Source organism: Brienomyrus brachyistius, chromosome 22 (assembly GCF_023856365.1).
Source record: "Brienomyrus brachyistius isolate T26 chromosome 22, BBRACH_0.4, whole genome shotgun sequence".
Taxonomy (NCBI): Eukaryota; Metazoa; Chordata; class Actinopteri; order Osteoglossiformes; family Mormyridae; genus Brienomyrus; species Brienomyrus brachyistius.
The window spans coordinates 10,840,788-10,867,853 of NC_064554.1; the positions used below are offsets into that span (position 1 = coordinate 10,840,788).

The 27,066-nt window shown below is 46.5% G+C and overlaps 5 protein-coding genes across 8 annotated transcripts; 2 read left to right on the top strand and 3 right to left on the bottom strand.

Moving 5' to 3' along the window:
- Window positions 1–55: 55 nt before the first annotated feature.
- LOC125717536 (uncharacterized) lies at window positions 56–7,808 on the bottom strand. Of its 2 annotated transcripts, XM_048990586.1 has the most exons (11): window positions 7,368–7,808; window positions 6,609–6,719; window positions 6,297–6,455; window positions 6,085–6,213; window positions 5,589–5,729; window positions 5,364–5,489; window positions 5,150–5,281; window positions 3,428–3,550; window positions 1,441–1,480; window positions 1,219–1,270; window positions 56–1,095 (listed from the first exon to the last, which is right to left on the bottom strand). In XM_048990586.1, the coding sequence occupies exons 1-11, from the start codon at window positions 7,374–7,376 to the stop codon at window positions 366–368; spliced, it is 1,752 nt and encodes a 583-aa protein (XP_048846543.1). In that variant the 5' UTR covers window positions 7,377–7,808; the 3' UTR covers window positions 56–365. The 2 variants fall into 2 exon arrangements, with proteins under 2 accessions (XP_048846543.1, XP_048846544.1); XM_048990587.1 differs by lacking the exon at window positions 3,428–3,550.
- Window positions 7,809–7,909: 101 nt separating this feature from the next.
- On the top strand, window positions 7,910–11,373 carry LOC125717538 (cathepsin D-like). Of its 2 annotated transcripts, XM_048990591.1 has the most exons (9): window positions 7,910–8,063; window positions 8,507–8,660; window positions 8,813–8,936; window positions 9,320–9,438; window positions 9,595–9,794; window positions 10,028–10,150; window positions 10,309–10,453; window positions 10,563–10,661; window positions 10,748–11,373. In XM_048990591.1, the coding sequence occupies exons 1-9, from the start codon at window positions 7,990–7,992 to the stop codon at window positions 10,916–10,918; spliced, it is 1,209 nt and encodes a 402-aa protein (XP_048846548.1). In that variant the 5' UTR covers window positions 7,910–7,989; the 3' UTR covers window positions 10,919–11,373. The 2 variants fall into 2 exon arrangements, with proteins under 2 accessions (XP_048846548.1, XP_048846547.1); XM_048990590.1 differs by having other exon boundaries at window positions 9,320–9,794.
- On the bottom strand, window positions 11,370–16,201 carry mief1 (mitochondrial elongation factor 1). Its single transcript, XM_048990589.1, has 5 exons — window positions 16,063–16,201; window positions 15,439–15,590; window positions 15,147–15,327; window positions 14,577–14,836; window positions 11,370–14,375 (listed from the first exon to the last, which is right to left on the bottom strand). The coding sequence occupies exons 2-5, from the start codon at window positions 15,583–15,585 to the stop codon at window positions 13,560–13,562; spliced, it is 1,404 nt and encodes a 467-aa protein (XP_048846546.1). The 5' UTR covers window positions 15,586–15,590; window positions 16,063–16,201; the 3' UTR covers window positions 11,370–13,559.
- Window positions 16,063–17,736, bottom strand: LOC125717541 (MIEF1 upstream open reading frame protein-like). Its single transcript, XM_048990594.1, has 3 exons — window positions 17,538–17,736; window positions 17,017–17,139; window positions 16,063–16,382 (listed from the first exon to the last, which is right to left on the bottom strand). The coding sequence occupies exon 3, from the start codon at window positions 16,342–16,344 to the stop codon at window positions 16,132–16,134; it is 213 nt and encodes a 70-aa protein (XP_048846551.1). The 5' UTR covers window positions 16,345–16,382; window positions 17,017–17,139; window positions 17,538–17,736; the 3' UTR covers window positions 16,063–16,131.
- si:ch211-256m1.8 (uncharacterized) lies at window positions 17,168–26,442 on the top strand. Of its 2 annotated transcripts, XM_048990584.1 has the most exons (5): window positions 17,168–17,325; window positions 18,835–18,870; window positions 20,748–21,213; window positions 21,495–21,893; window positions 22,140–26,442. In XM_048990584.1, the coding sequence occupies exons 3-5, from the start codon at window positions 20,761–20,763 to the stop codon at window positions 26,046–26,048; spliced, it is 4,761 nt and encodes a 1,586-aa protein (XP_048846541.1). In that variant the 5' UTR covers window positions 17,168–17,325; window positions 18,835–18,870; window positions 20,748–20,760; the 3' UTR covers window positions 26,049–26,442. The 2 variants fall into 2 exon arrangements, with proteins under 2 accessions (XP_048846541.1, XP_048846542.1); XM_048990585.1 differs by lacking the exon at window positions 17,168–17,325 and having other exon boundaries at window positions 18,691–18,870.
- Window positions 26,443–27,066: the final 624 nt, after the last annotated feature.

The window sequence follows — 27,066 nt, forward strand, 5'->3', positions numbered from 1 at the left end:
AAAATTAGCAATGGAAAGAGTGAGGAATCACAATAAAACAATGATAATACTGATATTTCATTTGGTTAAAGAACATATTGTATTCAAATATAACAAACATTTCATAGTAGCAAAGATAAAATTACTAACAGCAATACATGTTTTAAGGACTGGATTTAAGACAATTGCATTCCTTGTCATCTCACAATACACATTTAGGAAAGGCTATGAGTACTTGTAAATAATAGCTCCAAATTAGGGACTAATAATGAATTTTGTATTGCAAATATTTTTGCTCCAGAACTGTATGATTTCTGTAGTTATGACATGTAAATCATGAGCCATGAGTGAGTGTAATAAAGGAACATTTCATACAGAGGTAAGGACTACAGCTCTGCTGTGGAGAATATCTCCCTGAGGCTGTTGAGATCATCCAGGCCGTCCTGCAGCTGCTGAGCAAGTTCCCGGACACTTGTGGAATATTTGTTGGTGGAGTCTTTCTTGGTCTTCTGGCTTTCCTCCTCGGGGAAGCAGCCGTCCAAATGCTGGGCGAAGCCCTGCAGGATGCCGCTGGACCTGGCAGCTGCCTGAATGAAGCTGAGGTTGCGCACAGCCAGCTGCACCTCCGTGGGCACTACCAGAGAATCTCCATCACACATCAGACGGGAGACATCGTGCTTCTCAAGCTCGCTCACCCCCATGGCAACAAATTCCAGACTCTGGTCGATGACCTCCACCTCAGCTCTGTACTCATCCACTATCTTCTCCACCGTCTTACGGCCGGTATTGTTCCATTTCTTGTTCAATATGGCAGCACTGGCCCCCGTCACCCCGCCGGCTGCTATCGCTCCCACTCCCACCGCTGTAACCACTAGTGAAGTGCCCATGGTCAGGGGGGCCAAAACAATGCCCGTTACGGTAGCCACGCCCCCAAGGGCTCCCGTAGTGCCACCAGTGATGGCCCTGACCTTCAGGCTCTTGCTTGATTTGTCAAACTTATCAGCAACAGCATTCAGCTGGTTTATGTGATCCCCGAACGCACCACTGTGCTTCTTCAGAAGGCAGAGGAAGAATTCGATTCCCCTCTGGATTCTGTTCACTTTCATATGGAATATTCTGGAAGAAGAAGAATTGCACTCAGAAACTCATACGTGTTCAGACTGAGCAAAGAGATTCCATCGATATTAATTACATTCATCCGTCTTGAAGAACATTCATCCGTCTTGGAAATGCACTTACTCTGTCTCGTCTTCCTCGTCACCCCCGTGCTCTAGCGATACGGCCCCCCAGGCTAAGGGAAAACCACAGTGAAACACTCACGAAAAGGAAACGCGTTTGGCAGTTTGGCACTCAGAGAGCCACCATGCCACATTGATGTTTCACTTTGGTGAACCTCTGTGCAGCGGTGAACAGCACCTCAAAGCGAACATCCTGACCAGAGTAACTGCAAAAATGACTCACGCAGCACTGAGCTCCACCACTCTGCCAGGTCGTCTGTTTCCTGGAGCAGAAGAAGCAGAAACACAGCTCTGATCACGTAACCAGATCCTGAACATGGACAGGCAGACGACTCCATCATGCTTCAGTGCCGTTTGTAGCTTCTCAGAAATGGAATGTTCACTTTTCGGCCAAAAGGATGTGGACACCAGCCTGTCCCACATCTCATTCCAAAACCAAGGGTATTAATATTAAAATCTGCTTGCACATTTGTTGCTGTAGTAGCCTCTACCCATTAGCCAGTGGAACATTGCTGGTGGGATCTGCTGCCATTCAGGTTGGGGATTGTTGCTGGGTTATCAGGTCAATTTCTGTCAGCTTGTGTGATCTACTCCCTGTCAGGCAGGAATGTAATGCCAAGCTGATTTAACACACCTACAACTTTCCAAGCCAAACAGGATAATTCCTTCTGCTTCGGATATGAGCAACCCAAAAATGGGAATCTCGGGTGTCTGAGCGTGGCCGCCTCAAAAAGTGCCTCACTGCAGTGCGACCAGTGCTTCCAGCACTGTGTTACTTTGACCCAGCTCAGCTCATGGCACACACCCACTGCAGGTTCTGCGATGCCTCTAAGCTGGGAAAGGATCGCTGGAAGCTCCCCTGCAGGGCAGCCAAATGCTCAGGTATGTTAGCCTCAGTCAGTTGCTTCTGAAGGGGAATACCCAGTTTCCCCTGATGATTAGAGAGGACGGGATACATGGCTAGGGTTCCTGCCTCCAGCTGAGATCACCACAGACCCAAACATGCTGTGACTCCCACTCTCTGCCTTCCACGTCCAAAATGCCATTATCTTGCCCCTGAAGGTATCTGTTTGGGGTGCTGAGCTTAGTGAATATGTCCACAATGTAGACCTATTGCTGATCTTGAAAATACTTAGCAAGTTTTAGTCTTAATTCTGAAGACAAGTCAAGACCTCTTCTCTGAGGACCCACAGCCTCGCTAGAACTTTCCCCATGGATAGCCTCCTAGCCTCGACCTGAAAGAGCAGGTGCTCATGTTCTGCCCTAACCTCCATGTGGAGCTCTCTGAAGAGCCTTGTTTGCAAAGGCCTCTTTTAAATTAGATCCACCGCTTTGATAACAACATCAAAAACTTCCCCAAGATTATAGGGTAAAATTTTGCTGGCAAAAGTCCCCCTAGATAAGATACAGTGTGTCAGTTTTGCATCTGGGGTCATTTTGCGAAAGAGTCACCAAACCAGGTCTCAAACCAGCTATACTTCCGGCTCCATCGGCGCAAACGCCGACACAATGTATTCATTCTCATTTCAGTCTGTTTACATTTTTGTCCAAGAGTCTGAAAATTTCCCTGCCGCTTGTGTTTGTCGATAGCTGGTGCTCTTTGATATCATTGCCACAATGATATTTAATAAAGATCATCAACTAAGCCTTTCTATCAATAGCTATTCACTCATCTGTTTGAAGTGCAATTTTTTGCACTCTAAATCTTGCTCTATAACTGAACTTTCAATGACCTCCCCCATCTCCGTGAAAAACAATATTTGTTATTGAATTATAGTCTTTCAATACAGTACCGTAACTACTCAATATTTCACGATCTTTCTGCACATCCTTACTAAACAGACAACAGTGATGTACTGAACAAAAGCACAGCTCAGGCTGATCAGGTAACGTAAATATGCTTTAAAATTGAATGGTTTGGCCACGAAATGCAACAAATGCCTAAAGCAATAAATCGTGTTTTAACGAAAAATGATTTCTTCAAATGTAAACTTGTATGGGGGAAACTGGACGCTGAGTCTGGTTTTTGCAATCAAACCATCCAACTGTTTAAAATGATACTCCCGCAATTTGCAACCCATCAACAAAGGGTCTGTGAGCCAAAACACTGCTCTAATTAACAGGGCTGTCCACATACTTCTGGCCATGTGTTGTATGTTGAAATTAGATCTAAAGTTTAGAAATGCATCTGTAAGATGCAGATTAGTTACCTGCGACTTGTCTGCGTCACGTGTATCCTGGCTGCCCTGACTGTTCCGGTTCAGGGTGGGAGGCCTCGCTTTGGGTAATGGGGGGAGCGGCTTGTGGAAAGACCCCGAGGAAGAACCTTCATCCTGCAGGGTTTAAAATCACAGGGGCTTCAGGTTTGGTATCATTGCCATAAACATATCTAACGAAGACCATCAACTGAGGGATTCCAGCAAAATCTACTTACCAATATATTTAAAGTGCAATTTTTTTGTACTTCAAAACTTGCTCTCTAACTGAACTTTCAATGTCCTCCACCACCTCCTTGATTCTTTTGGCAGCAGAATTGTTTCAGAAGGGCACAGAATCCACTTTTTTTTGCAGCCTCCCCACCAAGAAGAGAGAGGCACGCATCTACTAGGCAAGGCTTAATAAGCTGTTCTCCAGTGCAGTGCGGTATCTTTGCCCTGGCATTTTTTAATCTTACTATCTAGGATGCTTTTACTGCTGCTCTGTACCCACTGAAATCCTGGAGAATGAGATAGTCAGTACCCATGTCCACCATGCCTTCAGTTCTGACATTTAACTCTGATGTGCTGTGATTTCCTGCTGTACCCTGAGCGTACCCTACTAATAATAAAACACTGTCTCTTGAAGTTCTCCTTTCAGCACTGGAAGAACTGGCTTGGCTTTCCCTGATGCAGAAACTGCGTTGTTTGGAGATGTCTGTTCAGCTCATCCTATTTTTTAAACTTTGGGCATATTTACGCTTTGAGATGGTTTTGAATTATAAATGGCAGTGGCTGCAGGTGAAATGCAGTGAGTGAAAAGAGTGCCAGTAGGTGTCTGCTCAGCCAAAGCGCGAGCAGCGGAAGCGGCGGTGTGGAGTGAGAAATGAGAGCCCCTCCGGAGGCAGGGGGGCGAGCACTGCAGAGTGTGACACACGGAGCTCAGGGTTTGAACTGCAGCGATGGCCGATACCACGCCTCTTCTTTTCAATCCCATTCAGTCCACCATCAAGACTGGTATTGGCGATACCTATTCCGATATTTGGTTCTGGCCCACCCCCTGCTGGTAAAAACTCTGCACTTTGCCGATTGAGGTTGGTGGCAGTGGATTAATCGTTCCTAGTCATTAGTGTCTGGCAGCGATGGCTGAAATGCCTCTTTTTGGGATGCAGTTCGTTTGATTCGGTTCACCTAAAAAAACATCATTCTGCTGCATTCTGCAACTCGTTAAGTGGAACTTCCTCCATAAAACAGATCTGAAACACTTGTCCACTGATATGTAAAAAAAAAATTACCTATTTGACATAAATGGAACTAAGGTTTAAGCTCCAATAAACCATGTTTGTTATTGATTTATAGTCGAAGTCTCTCAATATTGTATCTTAGCTAATAATAAATGATACTTTATTGATCCCCATGGGGAAATTTTCTTTATGTCACTCCCAAGTTGCTCTCTGTAGGTGATGGCAAGCTGGGTGTGCGGCATGCAGGGAGCTGGGGGTTAAGGACCTTGCTGAAGGCCCAAAGGTGGGCCAAGGATGGGCTTGACCCCGCGATGTACCAGTCACAGCCACAGAGGCTTAGCCCGCTGAGCCAAACACTGTCCCTAAGCAAACTACAAACCTACCAGCTCATCACATAGCTAACGAATCCAAGCGCTAACAAATCTTGCTTAAAATGTCGCATATCTAAAACGTCACAGTTTAGAAATGCACCTGTAAGATGCAGATTAGTTACCTGCGACTTGTCTGCGTCACGTGTATCCTGGCTGCCCTGACTGTTCCGGTTCAGGGTGGGAGGCCTCGCTTTGGGTAATGGGGGGAGCGGCTTGTGGAAAGACCCCGAGGAAGAACCTTCAACCTGCAGGGTCTAAAATCACAGGGGCTTCAGAAGCAAACTGGGACTTTTTATGGAAAAAGATGAATTTTTGCCTTCGCCGTGTGATTCTCACATCATCTGGCACTATGTCCAGGTACATGGGAGTCTGCCCACATTCCAGCGGGTAGACAGGCTTCTGGGGCACCGGAGGGAGCTGTCGTACGGGACGTGGCAAACTACCTCTGCCACTTTTGGGGAACTGTCGAGTTCAAAAGAAGAGAAAGCTATGAGTCTGAGAACGGGCTCCATCCCTCAGGGCTGGCAGATACATGATCCTGCTCCGGTGACAAAATGTTACCTTCTCTGCTGCTGCCTCGTCGGCATGGGAGCCCTGGGGGTCCAAGGCAGCGCAAGGCCCAATGATGGGCAGCTGGAGTGGCTGTAAGGGCTTGGGGGGGACAGGAGGCGGCTGGTGGGCAGACACCCTGACCTTGGCATCCTGTCATGATAACCAGATATAGAGATATAATCTTTGAATATGCAAAGCAAGTTAGGTACATAAAAATTCTGTTAATTATTACTGATTCCACACAAATCTTAAATGATATTTTTCCAAACTGAGTCCCTCGGAGTCAGATTTCTATAATAAATGGTTGTGATGAGTTTTAAGCAACTCAGTCATTGTTATTGTTTAATTGACTCACAGATGACCCCATTTATATTTTACGGTACATTCACAGCAGTCATTTACGGTGCAGCATTACCATTTGTTGGTCACCAGATTAGAGCGCCCTCAGCAGGAACTCAGCAGCATACACACCCCAGACTGCAGGGCAGCTCACAGACTCTCATACCTCCTGCGTCTGCTGGCTGTTGGTGATGAAGTTGGGCTCTTCATAGATGTGCTCCGACAGCGATGTACATGTGGGTAGTGCTGGGAGGACCTTCCAGTGCAATGACTGGCTCCCTTTGGTGTTGGTAACCTAAACATTTGGGAGGTTTGCATGTAGTAAGGTCTGGTGTCACAGAGTTTATTACTGGCAGTTGAAGCTCATGCTGCCATCACCTCCGTGTCCTTGTCAGCCTCTGTAGCTCTGTCAGGCCTCACAGCCAACTTGGAATCGTCAAAGCTGGTCCCCGAACGTGACGTCACTCCAGGTAATGGTGGGAGGGGCTTCTTGGAGACCCGCAACTGGCTTCTGTGAATTTGGTTGGTCTGGGAGTTCTTGAAAATTGAGGTTTGAAAATTGAATTTCAAGTTCTGGATTTACTAACTCAAATCACCAGAAATGGTATCAAAGAAATATTATGCCGTCAAGTTCATGGTTCTATTCATGAAACATACATGTTTGAAATATAATACTGTGTTTACTTTTACCTCTACATCTGTAGGCCCTCGGGTTTCTGAACCTACTGCAGAGTCCTGCTTGGTTTTGGGGGGCTGATTGGGCCCCGTCAGGAAAATAGTCCTGGGAAAGAGAGGTGGGGGCTGTGGAAGGAAGTTCCAACAGGAGCTGATTATTACCAGATATTTAATTTAGAAAGTAAGCATGTCATTTTCATTACAACAGTCATTAATTATCTATCTGGATAAGTGCTGTTATGTATCATTTAAAGTTCTCTAGATTATCTGGTTCCTTCAAAACATTCTGTGAAAATAAAATAGGATTTTGGCTCTTTGTGAGTTGGTGTGTTTCATATAGTAGTTTTTTAAATTCCACATCAATAAATCTGTAATCCATCAAATGCTTCGGAATCTGTGGTAGCATCCAGCTTTGGTTTTTACAAAGAGCAGCAGTTTTCTGTAGAGTTATGTCAAGAATGAAGCTCCTTTATAAACAGAGCACTGGTTCAACCTGTTCTTTGTGTTTCAAGCTGTTCTCTGTTTGATATTATTCGATAGGTTTTGTAAGAAATGTCTACACATCAGGTAATTCTTTCCCAGTTTTAACCTTTTTTCTATCTTTGTCTTCTCTGTCACCTGAAAAGCAAACTGATTCCATCGTGTAGTTTTTCTCTCTAAATTTCTATACCTAATATCGCCTTTTAGCGCAATTCCTTATGAAATACACGATACCCTCACTCATCGACAGCATTTCCTATTGTCAGGGTTTGAAGTAAGAAAGTCAGAGCTTACGCTGCTCATGTCTGTATGAGTGTTCAGTCTTCAGCCTCTAAGCAGCTGCTCTTCCCATGTGTCTCTCACTTTCCCCTTGTTTCTGAGCCCAGAGTGTCAGCCGCATGCCCTTATGCTATTTGGCGCCTCTGAAATGCACTGCAGTCGGCTCTTTACCTGTCAGCAAACTCCACCTCTTGTTCAGATCTAGATAACAAACAGGTTCCCCCAGTGTGTGATGTGTGCCGATACTCACACGTAAAGCTGGTATTTGTAAGAATTATTAGCAGACTGTCCTAATTAAGAACAAGGTACTGACCACGGTTTTCGCAAAATGGACTTTTTCGCTTTTACAGATATATTCTGAATTCTTGCCAGACACTATAAACAAGGCCTGTACAGACCACTTTGTAATAAGACTTTAAAAACACATAAGAATTCATATTCAGTTGTCCGCATAACTTACATACAAAACAATGACACTCTATACTGACCAATAAAGAACTCAACTTTAAGAATTACAACCAATGAACCAATGAGAAAGCAGAAAGGCGGAGCTTCTGGGGGACATTAAGGGGTTTGTTATCAAGGCTGAAGAGAAAAAGGTGAGCGCCTGGCCGCCGAAGCTCCGCGACTTCCGAAGATGACCGGGAACCGGTTTCACTTTCTTGCGTTCCTCACATTAATGTTTGTACATCAGAGCGATGCTCTCATCAGGTAGCGTATCACGGCATGTATACGTTAATAAACTTTTATTATTATTAAATATAAAAGTATTTACAATCACTATAATTTAATTTATGTAGGCTACATGTTGTGCAGTGTGGTTTATAATAAACGAGTAAAATATTATTTTGTACGTTTAATAACATTCGGTGGATTCATTTCGGTGTTAACTCTTCTCAGTAAAAAGCGCATGTTTTGCATTATGTCATGATGCCAAGTCCGGACAGACATCCACATCCGTATAGCCTTGTGTAACAATAATCAACAGAAAAATTTGCCTGTTTCAGACGCGATCACTCCGTGGGGTGGACGTGCTTGTGTTGAGAAACGGAGTAAAAGCGATAACTGAGACATTTACACACATATGTAGAGTATATGAGTATAAAGGAGCGGTCTCCGTGATCATCGTGCATTAACACGCAGCCCTCCGGCAGGGTGCCTCTGCACAGGATGCGCTCGCTGCGCCGCCGGCTCTGCGACAGCGGCATGACGCTGGAGCAGCTGCGCTCCAAGGCGGAGGAGCGCGCAGGGTACAGCGTCGCCGCCGACCAGCAAGTGCCTGTAGAGCAACTCACCAACTTCATGGATGTGAGTTTGGGCCATGTCTTATCCTCATAGTCTGTTATGCATTTAATAAACGAATATACTGGCAAGTCAGGAGAGCGTTGTAGTTTTGCTGCGCTAACCCAAGGCTCTTACTCTCCAGAATGAGTTTACCTCCCATCCTCCTCTCTCATCAGGCTCAGTATTTCGGGGTGATCAGTATCGGCTCTCCGCAGCAAAATTTCTCCGTGCTGTTTGACACCGGCTCCTCCAACCTGTGGGTTCCCTCTGCCAGTTGCTCTTTCTGGAACTTTGCCTGCTGTAAGTCAGCGCCACTTACATTGTATTTACTTGTGCTCCTATACTCCCAGCTTCACTCTGTTTGACATTTGATTTTACATCTGATTAGTGCAATGAATTGCTTTAGGTTAAGCACCTTGTGCAAATGAGCTGGACTGGTAGCTATGAATCCATATCTTCCCTGATAACTATTGCCCAAAGAAAACACTTCATTTCGTAAGGAGATATTCAATATTCGATAACACCCTTTGCAGGGACCCATTGCCCTCGGATCATTCTTACCATTAGGATGACATGCCACAAAAAGGCATCTCCTTTGAATAATGTCTACGTGGTGTTGATTATCGTCACTGATGGCGTGCAGCTTCTCAACATGCACAGAACTGGGTCTCCTGCTCTCACAGGGCTCCACCAACGATACGATTCCAAGAAGTCTAGCACCTACGTGAAGAACGGAACCAAATTCGCCATCCAGTATGGCAGCGGCAGCCTGTCCGGGTTCCTCAGCCAGGATGTGGTCTCGGTGCATGAGTCGTCAGGGTTTTTACAAAAAGCTTCTTCTCTGTGTGTTTGGTGGTTTGATGCACAGACCTGTCTGTCTGTCTGTGACCGTGCCTTTCAGGTGACCGGTTTGCTGGTTTGTTGGACTGACCTGTCTGTCCGTGACTTTGCCTTTCAGGTGGCCGGTTTGGACATTCCCAGACAGCAGTTTGGGGAGGCGGTCAGCCAGCCGGGCATTGTGTTCGCCCTGGCGCACTTCGATGGCATACTGGGAATGGGATACCCTTCCATCTCTGTCGCCCAGGCCACTCCGGTCTTTGATTCTGCCATAGCAGCCAAATTGCTGCCCCAAAACGTCTTCTCCTTCTACCTGAGCAGGTGTGTAGATGCAGACCCTCACCTGCAGGTTTGGGGAGACGGGAATGATCCATAACCTGATGCCATCGTGCTGTCGGCTTCACTTGGCACATATTAACATACATGTTCTTATTGTCTCAATATATCATTAATTACCTCATTACTGTTCGCAGTACCGTGAAGGAAGCAGACTTTTATATGGTGCATTGTTGATATAAATGTTCGCCTCCCCAACACGCTGATGTCTCTCCCAGAGACCCTGCTGCACCTGTGGGCGGAGAGTTAATGCTTGGCGGCATTAACAATGAGTACCACCAGGGGGAGCTGCACTACCTGAACGTGACCCGCAAAGCCTACTGGCAGATCAAAATGGACAGGTGAGATTCAAGCTATGATTCCTACTTTTACAGGGTGGGTTCGAGTTCTTCAGAAATGGTTCCAACGGCACTGAAAGGGCCAGTGCCACCTCATCCTTCACATTCTCACACCTCTCACTGCTTCCTCTGACAGCTTCTCCTATTCATTTCCCCCGCAGCGTCCTTGTGGGGAACCAGTTGACGTTGTGCAAGGGTGGCTGTCAGGCGATCGTCGACACGGGCACGTCCCTCATCACCGGCCCCGCCCAGGAAGTGCAGGCCCTGCAGAAGGCCATCGGGGCCTTTCCTTTGCTGATGGGCGAGGTAATGAGCAGATGCTGCACAGTCTGCACGCAGTGCTGCTCTTTAACAGTGATCAGCCGTCGCAGACTGTCATAGCTTTACAATGCATGGATATCTCTGTCTTTTTCAGTATTTCATTAATTGCAAGATGATCCCATCGCTTCCAGTTATTTCCCTTACTCTTGGGGGGAAGCAGTTCAATCTGACGGGAGAGGATTACATTCTGAAGGTACCAGTTACCTCCCCGTCGCTGGTTTGGGTCGGGTCCGTACGTGGTGTGCGATATACTGACCCCGTCCTTATGTCACCATGCAGGAGTCCCAAATGGGCCAGAAAATCTGTCTGTCCGGATTCATGGCGCTGGATGTGCCCCCCCCGGCCGGGCCCCTCTGGATCTTGGGAGACGTCTTCATTGGTCGGTACTACAGTGTGTTTGACAGGGACGCCGACCGAGTGGGCTTCGCTTTGGCGAGGCCGGGGCGCTAAGTGGGGCCGAGTGACAAGCAAGGAAGGAGAGACCAAAATGCAACAACATGCAGGCTTGGTTTCTTAGCACAGAACAAAACTACTGTACACTTAACATGGTTTTAACACCTTGCATTGTCACGGCAAGTTGCAACACCATGTACGGAGTGACCAATTAACATCCTTTATTTCAGGAAGTGTGTTTATTTTAGCTATATGCAAGGGTGGATTTTGCTGAAATACCCAATGCGGCAGCGCTGCCTTTAGCGTTGCTGCCGAGATGCACTGCTTCACCTTGACGATTTTTGCCTAGATTAATACAAGCAAACGCTTTAGTCTAACAGGAGCAGCAGTGTACAGTGACTCAGTTGGTTTAAGACCGCAGTGCTCGTTTCAGGCTGAAGCCGCTTTCAACATGTAAAACGATGTTTCACAATCTGTTAAAATGCCAGACAAATAAAGACGAAAGACACCGACTTGATCTCTTTTAATAAATCACAGAGAAACAAAACACAATCCGTGGTTCTTTGAAACATGTACTTCCTGTAGGCGATGGCCCGATGTGGACAGGAAACTATAACCATGGAAACTAAGTCTAAAGGCCCAGAGCAGGCCGAGGTCACAAAGAACTATACTCCCCTGTATGCGTTTCACACAGTCACTCCTGTCTGCCCTAGGGGTCCCATGACAGGCGCGTTCGAGATTCTGTAACAGCTCAGGGTTCTCATTTGACTGTGGCAGGTGACTTTCTGCGTCAATCGACAAAAAAACCCAAAACAAAGAACAGTTAGGGTCAGCTCTCAAAAGACCATTCATGGAACAAAACAGACTGTTGGATAGTTACCAAAAAAACACATGAAGAAACACAGTTGATGTTTAACCACACTGCAAGCTTCTGTGGGCTGACGAGGTTTTTGCCAAAAAATGTATACATATTTAAAACTACAGCATAAGAGCACCTTTATTTTCAGGACAAAAACAAGGCTAAGATTTAAAGGCCGGTGCAAGTCTGACACGTGACCCTTATCGCTGCTCTGGGGCTTCCTGGAAGCTAGCAGGATGTGACCATTTAACCAAGACACACGTCTCATGCAGTCATCAAAATGTCCTAGCTGGACAAACAGAAGCTACCGCCCTCTACAGGCCGGCACCCCAAAGAGCTGTTCTGACCTGACATTAATGAATCGGGGCTTCAGTAAGAAGCTTCAGATAAAAAGCATGCAGGGCGACACGTGACTGGAGCTCCGGCCACAGACACATCAGAATGAGTCAAAAGCAGAAAGTCTGCGAAGGACACAAGTTCTCAAAACATGTCCGAGTTCGTGCAAATTTCCCCGTCACGCAGTTCCACATGGTTACGTTGGTGACATACTGGCTACATCCATACAATAAATAGAAAAATACTAGAGTCTGTAGATTTATTGTACACTTTATTAAATTTCATTACTTGCCAGAAAAGTCACCATAAAAAGTAAATAAAAAGCTCTTATAGTGCTTTAGTGAAAGGATGAGACACAGTGGTCAGAGGTGCGGATAACAAGAAGCCTGCGTGCAAACGGTTAGATGATGGAGGCCTCACAGCCAGCACGGCGGGCCGGGCCGGGTCTCACAGCCAGCATGGCGGGCCTTGCTGGATCGCCGTTTCACAAGTGCAGAATCTCACCGCTGACCACAAACATCCTCTTCTGTCTCCTTATCTCTCTTCGCACGCACGCACACACACACACACACACACACACACACAAAGACCTCGTACCTTCCTGAACCCCCCCCCCACCAAAGAGATGATTCTCACGCAAATCTCCATGGTCTATTTGGTTTTAAAATAAATCCTGGTTCCGCCCAAGAAAAAAAAAAAAAAACACTGTAGCCCACCTCAGGTAAAACAATCGCCCACCCACTCACACCTCTATCAGCTTTACTGTTTCTTTTTGTCTGGTTGTCAAGCTTCGTCAGCAACGCGGTGTCAAGATATATGGGAACGTGACACCCGGCGAGACTAACAGCAGAGAGAAAACACTGCTATCGACACACACTGAAGACAAACACTGTTTCGCTACGCGGGTCAGGGATCATGTGGAAATCTAGGAAATCAGAGCTGGAGAGGGAAGGCGCAAACTGGCAGGGCAGAGACACGCCCACACACACAATTTCTGTGCATGTCGGACATGGCTCTGCGAGGGAGCCCAGGTGACAGACTGCAGACACATGGCTTTACTCTCCTGACCTCCCCCCTGCAATGGGGGCCCTCTGAACACGACGCCCTGAGACATAAAGTCCTGCTAGGTCACGAGTAAATCATCCTACCTCCTCGTTGCAGGTGGAGGATGGAGAAGAGGATCCCAGGCATAAAGGAGGAAAATCCAAACAGAATAAAAGTGAAAATCATTCATATATTTGATTTTATTGGTTGGGTGTGTAATTCCAGCGGAGGAGCCAATCACACGTCTCGACAGAGGGGCTGTGAGAGGATCCTTCTTCATCAGGCCAACGGAAGACTGACAGAAGAGTCAAGGGACTGAGGGCAAAGGAAACCGAAGAGTGAGGCATATTACCACACGGCGCTATTGGGTCAGGGTGTGAGGCCACAGGGCGTGAGGCCTTCACAAGACCGTACGCAGGACCAGCAGTTAGCTTGATGCTGGCTAATGGCAGCCCCAGCTTAAGCGGTCCTCAGCAGGGTCTCGGGGTTGGACAAAGCGCAGTAGAGCGTGTAGCCCAATTCGTCCACCTCCTCAGCAGTCAGCTCGCAGAAGAGGTTGACCTTGGGACTGAGGGCACAGGGTAGCCTCCCAGCCTCTAGGTGTCCCACTAATGCGCGCAGCAGCTCCAGGAAGCGGTCAGCCAGCGCATCCTGAGTCCAGTCGCCGTCGGCCTCGCTGAGCAGCAATAGAGCGTTGGTCAGTTGGCTGGACGAGAGGCGGCACAGGGCCGGGTTCAGCCGGCACACGGCCTTGGCCACCTTGAGGCACAGGCAGCGGCAACCGGCATCCTCCTGGTCGAGGGCACGCAGTTTGGCCGTCTCCGCCGCCCGGAAGCTCTGCCGCCAGAGGTTCTCGTGGCGCTCAGCCCAGCGGTGCGGCTTGGCGATGAGCGAGACGCCGTCCTCCATGACCAGCAATGGCAGGAAGTCCACATAGAGCCGCCGGTCGGTCTCGTACTGCACCTCGAGACTCAGCGTCTCCGTGGGCACCACCGGCCGGATGACGTAGTCCAGCACGCTGCCGATGGCCGGCCAGTTGATGGAGCCTGCCACCAGCTTCTCGAACGTCTCCAGCACGGCCTTAGGGGACAGGTAGCCCCCGACGACGCAGCGGTCCCAGTAGCTGCTACCCCGGGGGAAGTACTCCAGGTTCTCCCGGCGGACCAGCCAGAAGCCAGGCACATTCATGATGGTATCTTCCCCCGGGACCGGAGACCACAGGTTCTTCTCAAGGACCAAGGGGACCATCAGCTGTGCATGGTCAGCGGTCACCACCTAAAGCACAAGGGTGTCATTCATGTGAGATCTTAAAACAAGCAAGGCTGCAGAGAGAGACAACGTAAGCAGGTTCTCCTGGCACCCCCCCCCAGATGCCTGACCCCTCCCCCCTCCAGTGTCTGCACACCAGGTGTTCAGCCCTCTCCAGAATTTTATCACGGAGTGTCCGACACCCCCCGGCACCACCCCGCGAAGCACCTGCAGGTCGTCATACAGGCTGCCACTGAGGTACATCTCCCGCAGTGGCATGTCGGGCATCTTGGCACGCAGGAAGGCACGCAGCTCGGCGCAGATGTCCAGCGCAGCTCTGCGTGCGGTGGCCTGCTCCTCGCTGGGAATGGCCACGCGCCGCCTGTAGAAAGACCACAGCTGCTCCTGCAGCGAGAGCCGCATGCGGGCGTGCCGCAGCTCCGCCTGACCGGAGGCGGAGCCTCTCGCCGGCCGCCGCCGTCTGTAGTCTGGATAGGACGAAAAGCGAAGGAGCATTATGTTTAGACTGTGAATATTAGTGACAGCACCTCCTAGAGGCCACAACAGACAACACCATGGAATTAGGACTTGCTAAAAACATGTATTAGAATTTGACATCTGCATGCCAGAGGTTTTAGCTTCATGTTAGAGGATTTCAGCGTCTTCACCATTTACTGTAGTATACGCACACTTTCACCAAAAGGGACACAAGCAACTTATACTCAGCTTTATGCACCTCAGACAGGAGAGGAAGGCACAGCAACGCCGTACCGCGGTAAGGCTGCCGGATTAGCTTACCTGGCTCAAAGGCGCTCGAGGACGTGGGCAGGGTCTGCAGCGACCGACTGACCGTCGACTTCATGTCGGAGTTCAGTAACCGTGGTGACGACCCCAACCAGCTAGGCTCCTCCCAGCTCCTCTTACCCAATTGGTCCATCTTGGTTGGGCTGGTGGGAGCACTTATAGCTCGGTCATACATCTATTTGCGGGGGGACAAGTGAAAATAAGAAACATCCTACCTCCATGACGATTCTGCTGCCCCGCCACCCGTCCTTCTCACACCCTCCTCCTCCCCCCCCCCCCGACTCACCCTCTTCACGGCCAGCGTGGCGATGCCCAGCATAGCTGCCCCCCCGACTCCCAGCACCAGCTTGGCGTTGGACAGCACAAAGTCGATGGCGCCGCCGATCCCATTGTCGTCTTTTTTCCCCTTCCGATCGCCACCGACCCCAGCCATTTTCTCTGCTAGATGAGATTGGGTGGAGACCATTAATTCACACATCAAATGACTAATATTACCGTCACAAAAATGCAGATTATTGTCAAAGTTTAGCGTTTCACTTCTGTGAACCACAAAATCAGCAAATACACAGAGCTGAAGCCCCTACGCACCACCTTCACTCTCCCTAGGATGCCAGCTGTACATTGCAATTTGGTTTCAGCATGACATGTCCTGATTTCCAACAGCATGTACCCATTAAATAAAAACAAACTCTTCTGAGTAAAGCCTAAGCTTAGAGTCAGGGGACAGAGTCAGTGGGCCAGGAGGAATATAGGTTAAGGGTCTTGTTCAAGGACCCAAAGGTGATCTGATTATTCTGCCAACCAACAGATCTGAACCTATAACATTCCGGTCACAGCCCCCACCGTCACTAACCCACTAAGCTATACACTGTCCTCCCCCACAATCTCCAACCCATTGAGTTACACACACCTGTTGCTAGTCCAACACTGGATGCCCGGAACAGTCCAGTCTAGGATGTGTGTGGTTCCCCCAATGATACTAGACCAGGCCTCCCAGGCGACTGCTGAGGAAGAACTGGCCCCTCTTCAGTGCCTCCTCTCTGTCCTGCTGCGTGGACAGGGCCTGGCAGCGGCGGAACTCGCGGGACACGGCACGCCTGTAGTAGTTGCGGTCCGTGTACTGAAGGTGGCGTCCCGCCCGGAGCAGTGCTCTGTACAGCTCCAACACCGCAGTTCGCGACCAGCCGCCCATCAGGCACCATGCGCAGAGGGACACTCAGTCAACTGTAACTGTGCAGAAAGACAAGGATCCAGAGTCCAATATATTGACACACTCCAGTAACCATGCACACGAGGAAGACACAAGAGCTGGTAATAACACACGTCAATTTAACACATACCTGAAAGATGAAAGCTACAATTTAACTAATCTATAACTTCTAAAGGGTGAGACATTTTTCAATTTCGTTAGACGTCTTAGACAAGATGGTTACAGACACTCAGCAAATACTACATGTGATGCCCTCTGCTTAACTACAAAGCAAAAATCTTAAGCATACCAAAACGTAAGGCAAGGCATATTTACAACTAATATAAGCGCTTCAACATTAACACGGAGAAACAGTAAAATCTTAATGCCAGATTCGGAGTAAGGGTTTTTATATGTTAATTCACGGCGACTGCTACTACAGTGAGCCTTCAACCAAATTAAAAACAAAATTATGTTGCACATAAAAAACAAAAAACGGTAATAAGCAAAAAAAAGGGTATCTCACGAAACAGCACTTCGAATTAAGAAAGGACGGAAATGTGAAACAGCATGTTCATTGACCTTAAGTAAAATCACACAACTGTATAAACAAACACACAGTGACATGAGAAATGAAAACACCACATGCACCTTGAGCAAGATACACAAACTCACCTTTTGACTTAAAGCAGAGTGAGAAAGGCTGTTTTAATCAAACAAAACAGCTTTCTCTAGTTTCATCGGTCAAGAAACTCGCACCGGAACACGATGGCCACCTCACGACCCCCCGATGAAGTACTTCCGGGGTGCCGGCAAAGGAAAAAAAGATTATTTTAAATACCGTATTTCATTATATAGAGTTGAACACAGATACAATTGTTAAACTAACGGGATCGTATTTTTTTTTTTTTTTATAAAAAAATGATCCTTAGTGGTAGAACCTCTATTATGAAACAAGTAACTTTGAAATAACTCATTACCAGGGTGAGCCTCATGGCGAATTATGATGGACATTTCGATCAAAATGCAATTTTTACACGGGCATGGTATTTAAAAACGTATTCTCTATTAAAACGTTTGTCCGGGTACGGCCCATTACTCATTAGTATTATTTTATTGTCATTTAAAACATTTCGTCTCCCTTCTCTTTAAAAAAGAAAATGATTATAATATTGTAAAATGCGTTATCTTCTTACCTCCTCAATTTTAAGCCAACTGACGCCACTGTGTTGTCTCAACGAAGTTGGACACGAATGAAAAGCTCAATGCTTGTTTTAGATTGTCTAAACCTGACGACTTCTAAGATTAATCTTTATATTAATTGTGGTGTATGCCGCTTTAAATCACTTTTTTATGCTACTAGATGTCATGTGCTTTCTCATGCACTTAACTAGCCCTAACCGACGTAATCTGAAGAGTTTTTATTGAAAAGAAAGCCGTACACAGGAAACCTACTTTCAGAACTGTGCACATATTTGCTTCATTCAGGTTAGGTGGGGCAGAAAAACATAGATTCCATGAATTTCTTCAGTTCTTCAGTAGAAGTGCGTGACAGATAAGATTAGTAAGCAAAGCAAATCACCTGACTGTCCATCCATATTTCCACCATACGCCTCCTTTTTCTCACAGTGCGCTTTTGAAGATGTTCTTGCATTTATGACCTTTGTTCAAAATGCATTAAATCTTGAACTAATAGAATCAAAGTTCATTATACCTATCCTCTTGTACATAAAAAGCGCAGAGGACAGGCAGCCAGTTGCAGAGGGCTCAGAATCTTCCTATATACATTGCAAACATGGAGTCCACCATCTATTACTGTAGTTGGCATTATACAACAGATGGACACAGGTTTCTTCCTTGGGCTACTCACCACACATAACTGCACTTGTTATTGTTATGGTATTTTTTCCATATCAGTAGGTGGGGTGTCCAAAATCACATTTCTTCAGGGCCACTGCAGGGCTCACTGTTATTTGTCCTTGTTTGTTCCATATTTCCATTGTTCCTGGTGTTTTCCACATATTGCTACATTCTGCTTGGTTCCCCAACAAAACTGAGACCCCCAACTAATCTCAGACCCAAACGTCATTTTCTTTCTCTAACTGAAGCCACTGAAAAGGCAACAACAAAAAAACTCCATTGTGAAATTCCCTTCTGCTGAGGGTTTTACAGCATAAATAATAAACAGTTACGTAATTATATTTGGGCAAGACAGTATGATAAAGCCTCCTATAAATGTCATATAAGAGGAAAACAACATTACAATTGATAGCAAATGAACGAAATCAATATAAAATCCGCGTGAACAGTTTTAAAATAGGAAAACGTCACGTTATTCATTGACAGGGCTCTGTCATGGGAATCTGCATCACACTTAGCCTCTGTGCGGGAAATTAAATTCCATAATTGGAATCAGTGTGTCCATATTAGGGCCCAGCTCTGTTTTACTTGGCATAGGGAACCCCATTGTACTAAACTCTCCTTACATTCCAGACCCTCTTCATATCTCCGAGCCTTTTCTACCCGGAGGTAAGTCCATCTTACAGAAATTACTATATGTATTATGGAATATGATGAATATTCTGTTTGTGTATTTTGATGTATGTGACATCGGGTGCATATGTTAGTTTAGGGTGAGTCCAGACGTACCACCCAGAGGTAAGCTGTGCATACATTAAAGAGATTGTTATACCTGTAATTAGTATCACTGACTGGAACCAAACCAGATCACAAGATTTTTTATAAATGATCTATCTACATCCAGTGCAAAAAGCAGTATTATAAATAATCAGAATTCAATGAGCATGATATAATGATATATTTTTGGAGTACTTTTAGTTCTCTCTGACAGTGTTAACTGTGATTTACAGCTACAATTCCTATTGTGGAAGACAACGTTTAGCTGTGTGTTCTGACATGTAAATTGGAAAAAAAAGGTTTCTGAGACAGTGTAATCCCTATAGCTTCTTTTAAATCCAGGCTTTAATTATGTCTACAAACCAATTACAGCTTACAATTACAATTACAGAGGTTTTGTATGTATGCAGTTTATAAAGTTTCAAAACTCTATATTGATTGTAGTGTCATGGTTTCGGGCACAAATTAAAATATGTTCATTGGCCATTTTGTTAGGTACCCCTACAAAGACCCACTTAAATCAGGCACTGTTGCTCCTCTAATGCTGTAACTTCAGTAACTAAACATCTTGAAGCGGTTTGTGTGCTGTATGTGATACAATCACAGCTGATCATAGGAGCAGGCTTCCATAAAAAAGCTGATGTACCTAATAAACTGGCCACTGAGTTTAACATTTTAAAAAATAATAATAGAGCCAGATTCATTTATTTTACCTACAAATCTATCTCTGTAAGTAACTCAGGAGTGATATCCAGGACTGCTTAGCTCACATACCTTATTTTATCTATTTATTATTGTCAGAAATAACTCAAAGTTATGACAAGCATGCATACATGTATACACTAGCAAACCTACTCAAGCACTTGAACATTAATGAAATTAATGTAAACGTAATTTATTTAATTGTAAGATTATAAACTTTTAAACTTTTTTGTTATATTTTAAAGTGGGTTACATTGACGAGTTATTGTGTGTTTGTAATGGGTTCTGGGGAAAACATCAGCATTTATGCAATGAACAGCATCAGAAATTTTGTTACATAAAATTAGTTTTGTATAAGGAGACATTTTAAATTCTCACATTCCTAATGAAAGACTTAGTAAATTATTGAGCCAAGCCAAGCTAAATTTCTTGCAAAGCTAGTAGTCATTACTGGGAGAAAAATCTAATTATGAAACTCAATTACACAGCATGGGGTATGTATCCGTGGCGACCAGAAACAGAAATGTCACAAGAGAAAATTTATAGAAATGTCCAAAGAAAAATATATAAAAAGTGAAAACGTAGGACAGACATAGAGAGTAGAAATGAGTAACAGAATCTGAGTAATGAGTAATTATATATTTATAGGTTTTGACCTTGGCAGCACTGAATTAAATGTATGTGATTACAGTGGCTCAGAATACTGACTGAGGATACTTCCTCCCCAGTGATACTTCCTCAGCAGTACGCTGAGTACCTTCTCACCTTCCTCCTGGTGTGGCCATCTATAAGGTTTTCTTGTTAAAATACCTCACAGTTTGAAATAAACTGGCAGCCACTGTTACTATGGTGATCACCTGCTGCCCAGTGAAGCTGCTAGGTTTGGTCGGGCAGCTGTGCTAAGATCTGTCTGCTATCAGGGAGGCTGACGGGAGCTGAAAGCTCCGGGCATTTTAGACCTTACCCTCCCTGGCACCTACAAGCCTCCTACAAGCCTCTAAAATGCACAAATAATTATAATAAAAATACCAATAATTATAATATTGACTAATTCTTGGATTCTGTAGTCATAGGTCATTCATGGAAATGAAGCTGCTTGACTTCCCCATTCCCAAGCTGGAGGTCACCCTGGGCGAGGCCAGCCGTGTGCTGCAGCTCACCCTGGATCCCCAGCAGTACTCAGACTATGAGAGTACCCTGTCCCACCAGAAGGGGGTGCTTCAAGACATGCATGCCCAATTGGCTGCCACTGCGTCCAGACACGAGAACTGGGTGACCGACCAGTTCAAGTGCCGTCTGCTCTCTTGCCGTGAACCTCTGCCCACCTCCACCGCCGTCCCTGCTGTCCTGGCCCCCTCCAGATCTCAGCGGACCGGCGTCCCAGCTGAGCGCGCAGCAGCTCTACTCTGGGCGGTGGCCAGGCTCTGCACTGAGCCGCAGCTGGTGGAGGGTGAAGCTCCCACAGAGAGGACACAGCAGTCGGAGATCTTCTCCGCCAGCCGCCTCCCTGGTAAAAGTCTGGACCAGATTCAGGTGAGCTTCATGCCTAAATATTACTTCCAGACTGATTAGGAATGCTCACCCCATGTCCTGAAAATGAAAATGCAGCTTCTCGCTCACATACTGAAGCCCCTAAAGCCCATTTCAGACAACGCTTTATACTTGAAGGCTACGTTTGGAATTTCCCGTACTGGATATTTTCTGTGAAGTATTTCACCGTTGCCTGCATATATGGCAGCAGAGCTCCACCCAAAATCCTTAATCATGATCCAATCGGCTGTCCTTTACTCTCCGCCTATCTGGGTTTTCTCCAGGTTTTCCCGGACAGCCTTCATGCCATCTTGATCTGCCATGGAGGGATATTCCCAGTGCAGATCCTGTGTCGTCCGAATCCTGGGGTGCCCCCATACCCGCTACCTTTCCTCGACATCTACAGCCAGGTGGCAGAGGCCGCCAATTGGCCCCAAGCAGCTGAGGAACAGGACCCTGCCATCATCTGTGGCTTCTCCACCCTCCCACGCCAGGACTGGCATGCCCTGAGGCAGCGCATCCTAGACAGCGGGGGAGAAGCGGCCGTCTCGCTTGAGCTGATGGAAAGCGCCGTGGTGGCCCTGACTCTGGACAATTCTCCACCTCCACCTGGTCTGGCTGAAACCCTCAACAAACTGAGACTTGGGAGAGATGATGGACGTTGCCTGCGATACTATGACAAGGTAATGGAAGGTCTTTATGGGATGCTTTTGACATGTGGTGACCAAAAGGGAAAAAAGCTCCAGTGAGACAACATGGAATAACGACTAAATCATACTTTATGGAGGGTGAAGTAACTTATGATTTTAGAATTTGCCTTTTAATTAAAACAAGCAGAAGATGACCGAATAGAACCTATGTAGTGTAGAATAGCTGGTCTGAGCAATGAGAGTGGTGTCTATTTCTGATGAGTATCGTGTTTCTCACAGGTGATGAATATAGTGGTTTTCCAGGACAGCACGGCAGGTGTGGTGTTTGAGCACAGTGCCGTGGATGGCATGGTCGCCAGCTTGGTGACAGAGAGCGTGTGGCACCTCTCTGAGTCACTTCAATTAAGCCAACTTCTGCCGGAGGCTGGACTCAGCCCTCAGAACATCTTGAGTACCAGCAATTCCTTATCTCTTCATCCACTGTCCTTCCCGCTACAGGCCATAAGGCAGCAAAGCACCCCCACCCCCCAATCACTTCTTCAGGCTTCCCATCCTATCATGACATTTGAGGTTCCATCTTATCCAGATATCTTCAGCACCCTGAGAGCTCACAGGGCCTTGTTCGATGCATGGGTCAATTTCTCCTTACAACTTGCCCTTTGGCAGACTCTCAGGGATTCTGCTAAGAGACACATCCTGGTCACACCCACCCATATGCGTCACTATAAGCATGGCCGCTGTGATCCCACATTCACTTCAACTGTGCAGTCCCACCAGCTACTGAAGGTCTTAATGTCCTGCACTGGGCCCAGCAACACCCTTCAGCACACCAAAGACCTCTTGTGTCTCTTTCATCAAGCATTCCAGGAGCACAAGCACCTCATCAAAAACACAAAAAGTGGTCAGGGTGTAGGTCCTCACTTGGCTGCCCTACGCTTACCTTTATCCCAGGACAACCCTCTTAAAAAGTTTCTAGATCCCTTTGGCTGTCCTTCAGTCTACCTCACAGGCAAAGATTTGATGGAAGGGGTGGAGTGCGCCGTGGGGAATGTGTATGCGCAGGACCAGCTGGCTGTCACCTACCTTGGAAGAAGAGACCGAGTTCGCATGGTCCTTAATGGGAAAGGTAGTTTTGCTAATGTTTTGGACCAACTTCAGGAGAACCTTAAAAACACTCTTAAACTGATGATGCTGTTGGCTCTGAGGTACGCTATCGCAGCTCAAATGGGGGCACTGGAATGCTGGTTGCATGATCAAGATGATATGACAGAGAAGGAAAATCCAGTCACTGAAGCAGGAGGTTTCAATCAGCAGAAAGCTTCTTCTGGTTTGACTGCAGATATGAAATCAGATTTCACTCTGCTGATCCATGGTGGGGCTGGGGAGGACATGACACTGAAGCAGAATGAGATAAATATGATTGAGTTCTCACTGCAGTCAGCCCTAATGCTGGGGGCACGAGAGTTAGGAGGTGGAGGCAGCAGCCTCAATGCAGTTGAGAGATGCGTGTCTGCACTTGAGGACTGCTTCTTGTTCAATGCCGGCAAAGGTTCAGTGTTCAACAGGGAAGGGAGGAACGAAATGGAGGCAACTATCGTAGATGGCAGCGAACTGAATTCTGGGTCTGTGGCTTGTGTGAAAACAGTGAAAAACCCAGTCAAAGCAGCAAGGAAGGTCATGGAGAAGAGCCCCCATGGACTCCTGGTTGGAGATGGTGCCGAAGCATTCCTGCAGTGCCTGGATGACAAGGAGAAGCCAATGGGAGCTGAGTACTTTCACACTGATGTGCGGCACAAGGAGCTGAAGATGAAACTCATGGATAGAGGTACCTCAAGAAGCAACCACCCACAAACAGTAGGAGCCGTCGCTTTGGATCGGCATGGGAAGCTGGCTGCAGCAACGTCCACCGGCGGGTTAGTGGGAAAGTGCGCAGGACGAGTTGGAGACACGGCAGTGGTGGGTGCTGGGATTTTTGCTGATGCGAAGTTGGCAGTGACCTGCTCTGGAGATGGGGATGTGTTTCTGAGAAGGACGGTTGCACACAAAGTAGCTAGTCTCTACCACCACAAAGGCCATAGTCTCCAGGAAGCCTGTAAGGAGGTGATTTCTGAACACCTGAAGGGGTCTTGTGCAGGAATAATAGCTGTTGATGCTTGTGGTGACACTGCGATTGAATGTAATGCAGGGGTGATGTTTGTTGGATCAATAATACGGGGCACCGCATGTGCTCAAGTCATAAGACCCTTAAAAACTTATTCTAATGTAATTTGGGAGACAGATAAACTAGTAGCCTACTTACACTCTGAGCCATGGACTCCAGGAGCAACAATACTTACTCAAAAGAACCCAAACATGCCCAACAGTATCTTTCATCTTCCAGAGCAAGAGTTCCTAGAGCTCCTTCTAGGGGCGAAGACGGTCGCCAATCTTCTCTGTGAACAACTAGAGGTACAGCATTGTGCTCTAGTGTTCAAGCCACAACCGGAGCGAGCAGCTCACATCCGACTGTTGCCACTGCATGGACTGGAACCAAACTGGAAGCCTCACCTTGCTGAAGAAATGAACTTCCAGTATTATGACCCTGGTTACTGTACTTCTAAGAATGGTCCACTTTGTGAGGATGCAGAACTAAAAAAAGTCCAAGCTAAAATTAGATCATACCTTTCGACACCTGATACACCACCTAGCTATAAATTTCTTGGAGACCCTTCCCACGATAACCTCTTTTCCCGCATAGTGCGTGGGGAGGAGAAACAGTGGAGAGTGTGGGAAAGCAGTGAGCATGTGGCTTTCCTCACACCATTTCCCAGTGCTCCAGGTTTTACCGTTCTTGTGCCACGTCGCCCACTACCAAGCAATATCTTTTGCTTGGAGGAAGACGACTACAAGGCTTTGGTCCTGGCCTCCCGTGAAGTAGCCCATCTGCTGAAAAAGGCAATGGGTGCCCATGGGGTGGCGCTAATCTTTGAAGGCTATGAGATTGATTACGCCCATGCAAAATTGATTCCATTGCTTTCACCGCCTGAAAATTTTCATTTAAGCAGCATCCCCCAGTTTTGTTCAACCTACCAGGGGTATGTGACATCTGCCGATGGCCCACTGGCTACTCCTGATAGTCTGAAAGAGATCCAATCAAAAGTCACACGCTGCAAACCACCTCAATCTTGGAAGGACCCTGAAAAACACGCTGATCTAGCTGTCAGAAGCCAGTGGTACCGCCAGCTCTTTAAAATCCAGGATACTCTTTTTCATTCTACTGTGGAGTTTTTTCACAACATCTGCAGGTATGCATACGCTCTGACTCCCATCACTACTGACACCATCTCCTCACCCATGGGCCTCGGATCTGACTCTGAGCCAGTTCATGTAAACATGCTTGGGCAGGATGTCTACTTAGCAGACTCCATGCAGTTCATCCTTGAGTATTTCCTGCGCTTTCAGGAAGGCCTGCGAGGTACCTATTACGTGTCACCCAGTTTCCGTGGGGAAGATCCTGACGCTACACACCTGAACCAGTTCTATCATGTGGAATGTGAGCTTCCGGGAGACATGGAAATGGCTATGCATGTAGCTGAAAACTATGTAGCCCACCTCACACACACAATGCTGAAAAAACACTCTGACATTATCTTGGTGTGTGCCGGGACCCTCTTCCATGCTCAGAGTCTGCTGAAGAGTTTAGATGGACAGGAACGCCTACCAAGGGTCACACTGGAGCAGGCCTTGCCTATGATGCCATCTGAGGATTGTTTTGAATGGGTGCAGGATGGACAACCCCAGTATGGGAAGAAACTGACGCGTAAAGGGGAGCAAGTCCTGATCAGGAGGTATGGGGGAGCGGTTTGGCTGACGGAAATGGACCACCTCGGGGTGCCTTTCTACCAGGCGTATGTCGAGGGATCGGGGAAGCAAAAAGCCAAAGCAGCAGACCTTCTCCTGGGTCTGGGAGAGACCATCGGCCTGGGGGAGAGGCACTCCACCCCTGAGATGGTGCAAGAGGCCTTGAGGCACCATGCAGTGCCAGAAGAATCTTACAAATGGTACATTCAGATGCGTCAGATGAAGGCCCTACTCAGCAGTGGCTGGGGCATGGGCACCGAGCGATACCTGTGCTGGCTGCTCCAGCACGATGACGTCAGAGACATGCACATCATACCTCGTCTGAAGGCCAAGAAGTACATGCCGTGAAATGCTAAGTGCCCGACTCTTTCTGTATTAAAAGGTTTAGACTTTAAGATCCTAAAGAAAGTAAAACCTGGCTGACAGTATAAATGTCAGACTCTTTAAAAAAGTACTCAAGTCAAGTAAGGTATCATTTATATCCATCAATGATGAAGAACCCCTGAACTAATTAAGCAGGAATTAAACAGTCAGATCCACCCACTTTACACACAACTGAAAACTAAACCCAACTGCATAATGTCCATTTCTATCAGCGTTCAAATGTCATGAACAACATGTGGTGAAATGAGGCCACGGATACAAACAGTTGGAGTTCAGCTAGTTTGATTCACATTAACAGCAGTTCTTATGTAATTGCGTGTGTTAGTCTAACTCAATCAATACAGCTGCTCCTTCTAACGTTGACAATGATTATTAATAAACAAACATTTACAGGACACCATCTGCATTTATTTGGTTTTTATTTACTTATATTCCATATATAATATTTTTCTGAAGGATACTCAACTGAACTATTCCATCAGTTTGGCTCAGGAACCTGGAAATTCAGTAAATCATTTTGACCTTTTCATTAATATAGGTAAGTAGGGAGCAACTAAAGTCACATAAGGTGATTATTTTTATCTTGTGCGCACAAGTTAATTTACTATATATTCATGGTACCACGAAATGGCATTTCGTCTTTTGCCGAGTCACGAAAAGCACTACAAAAAGTTTGATTTCGTCATTAAATAATGATTTTTTTTTTGTGGTACAGAATGTATTTTGTGCACGAAAATGAGTTTTACACTTGAATGATATTCTAATGTGAAAATGAATCTTGATTAGCTGAATTCTGTCCGTTATATGGTCTCTGTGTGCATCTAAAGTCCGTAGAGACGGACACGAATTTATAGTAAATTATCTTGTGTGCACAAGATTAAAAAATCACCTTGTGGGGCTTTAGGGACTCCATAGGTAAGAACATTCCAAACCAGAAGAAAAAAAGCGGACTTCGGGTTTGTATTACGCACTGCACAGTCCC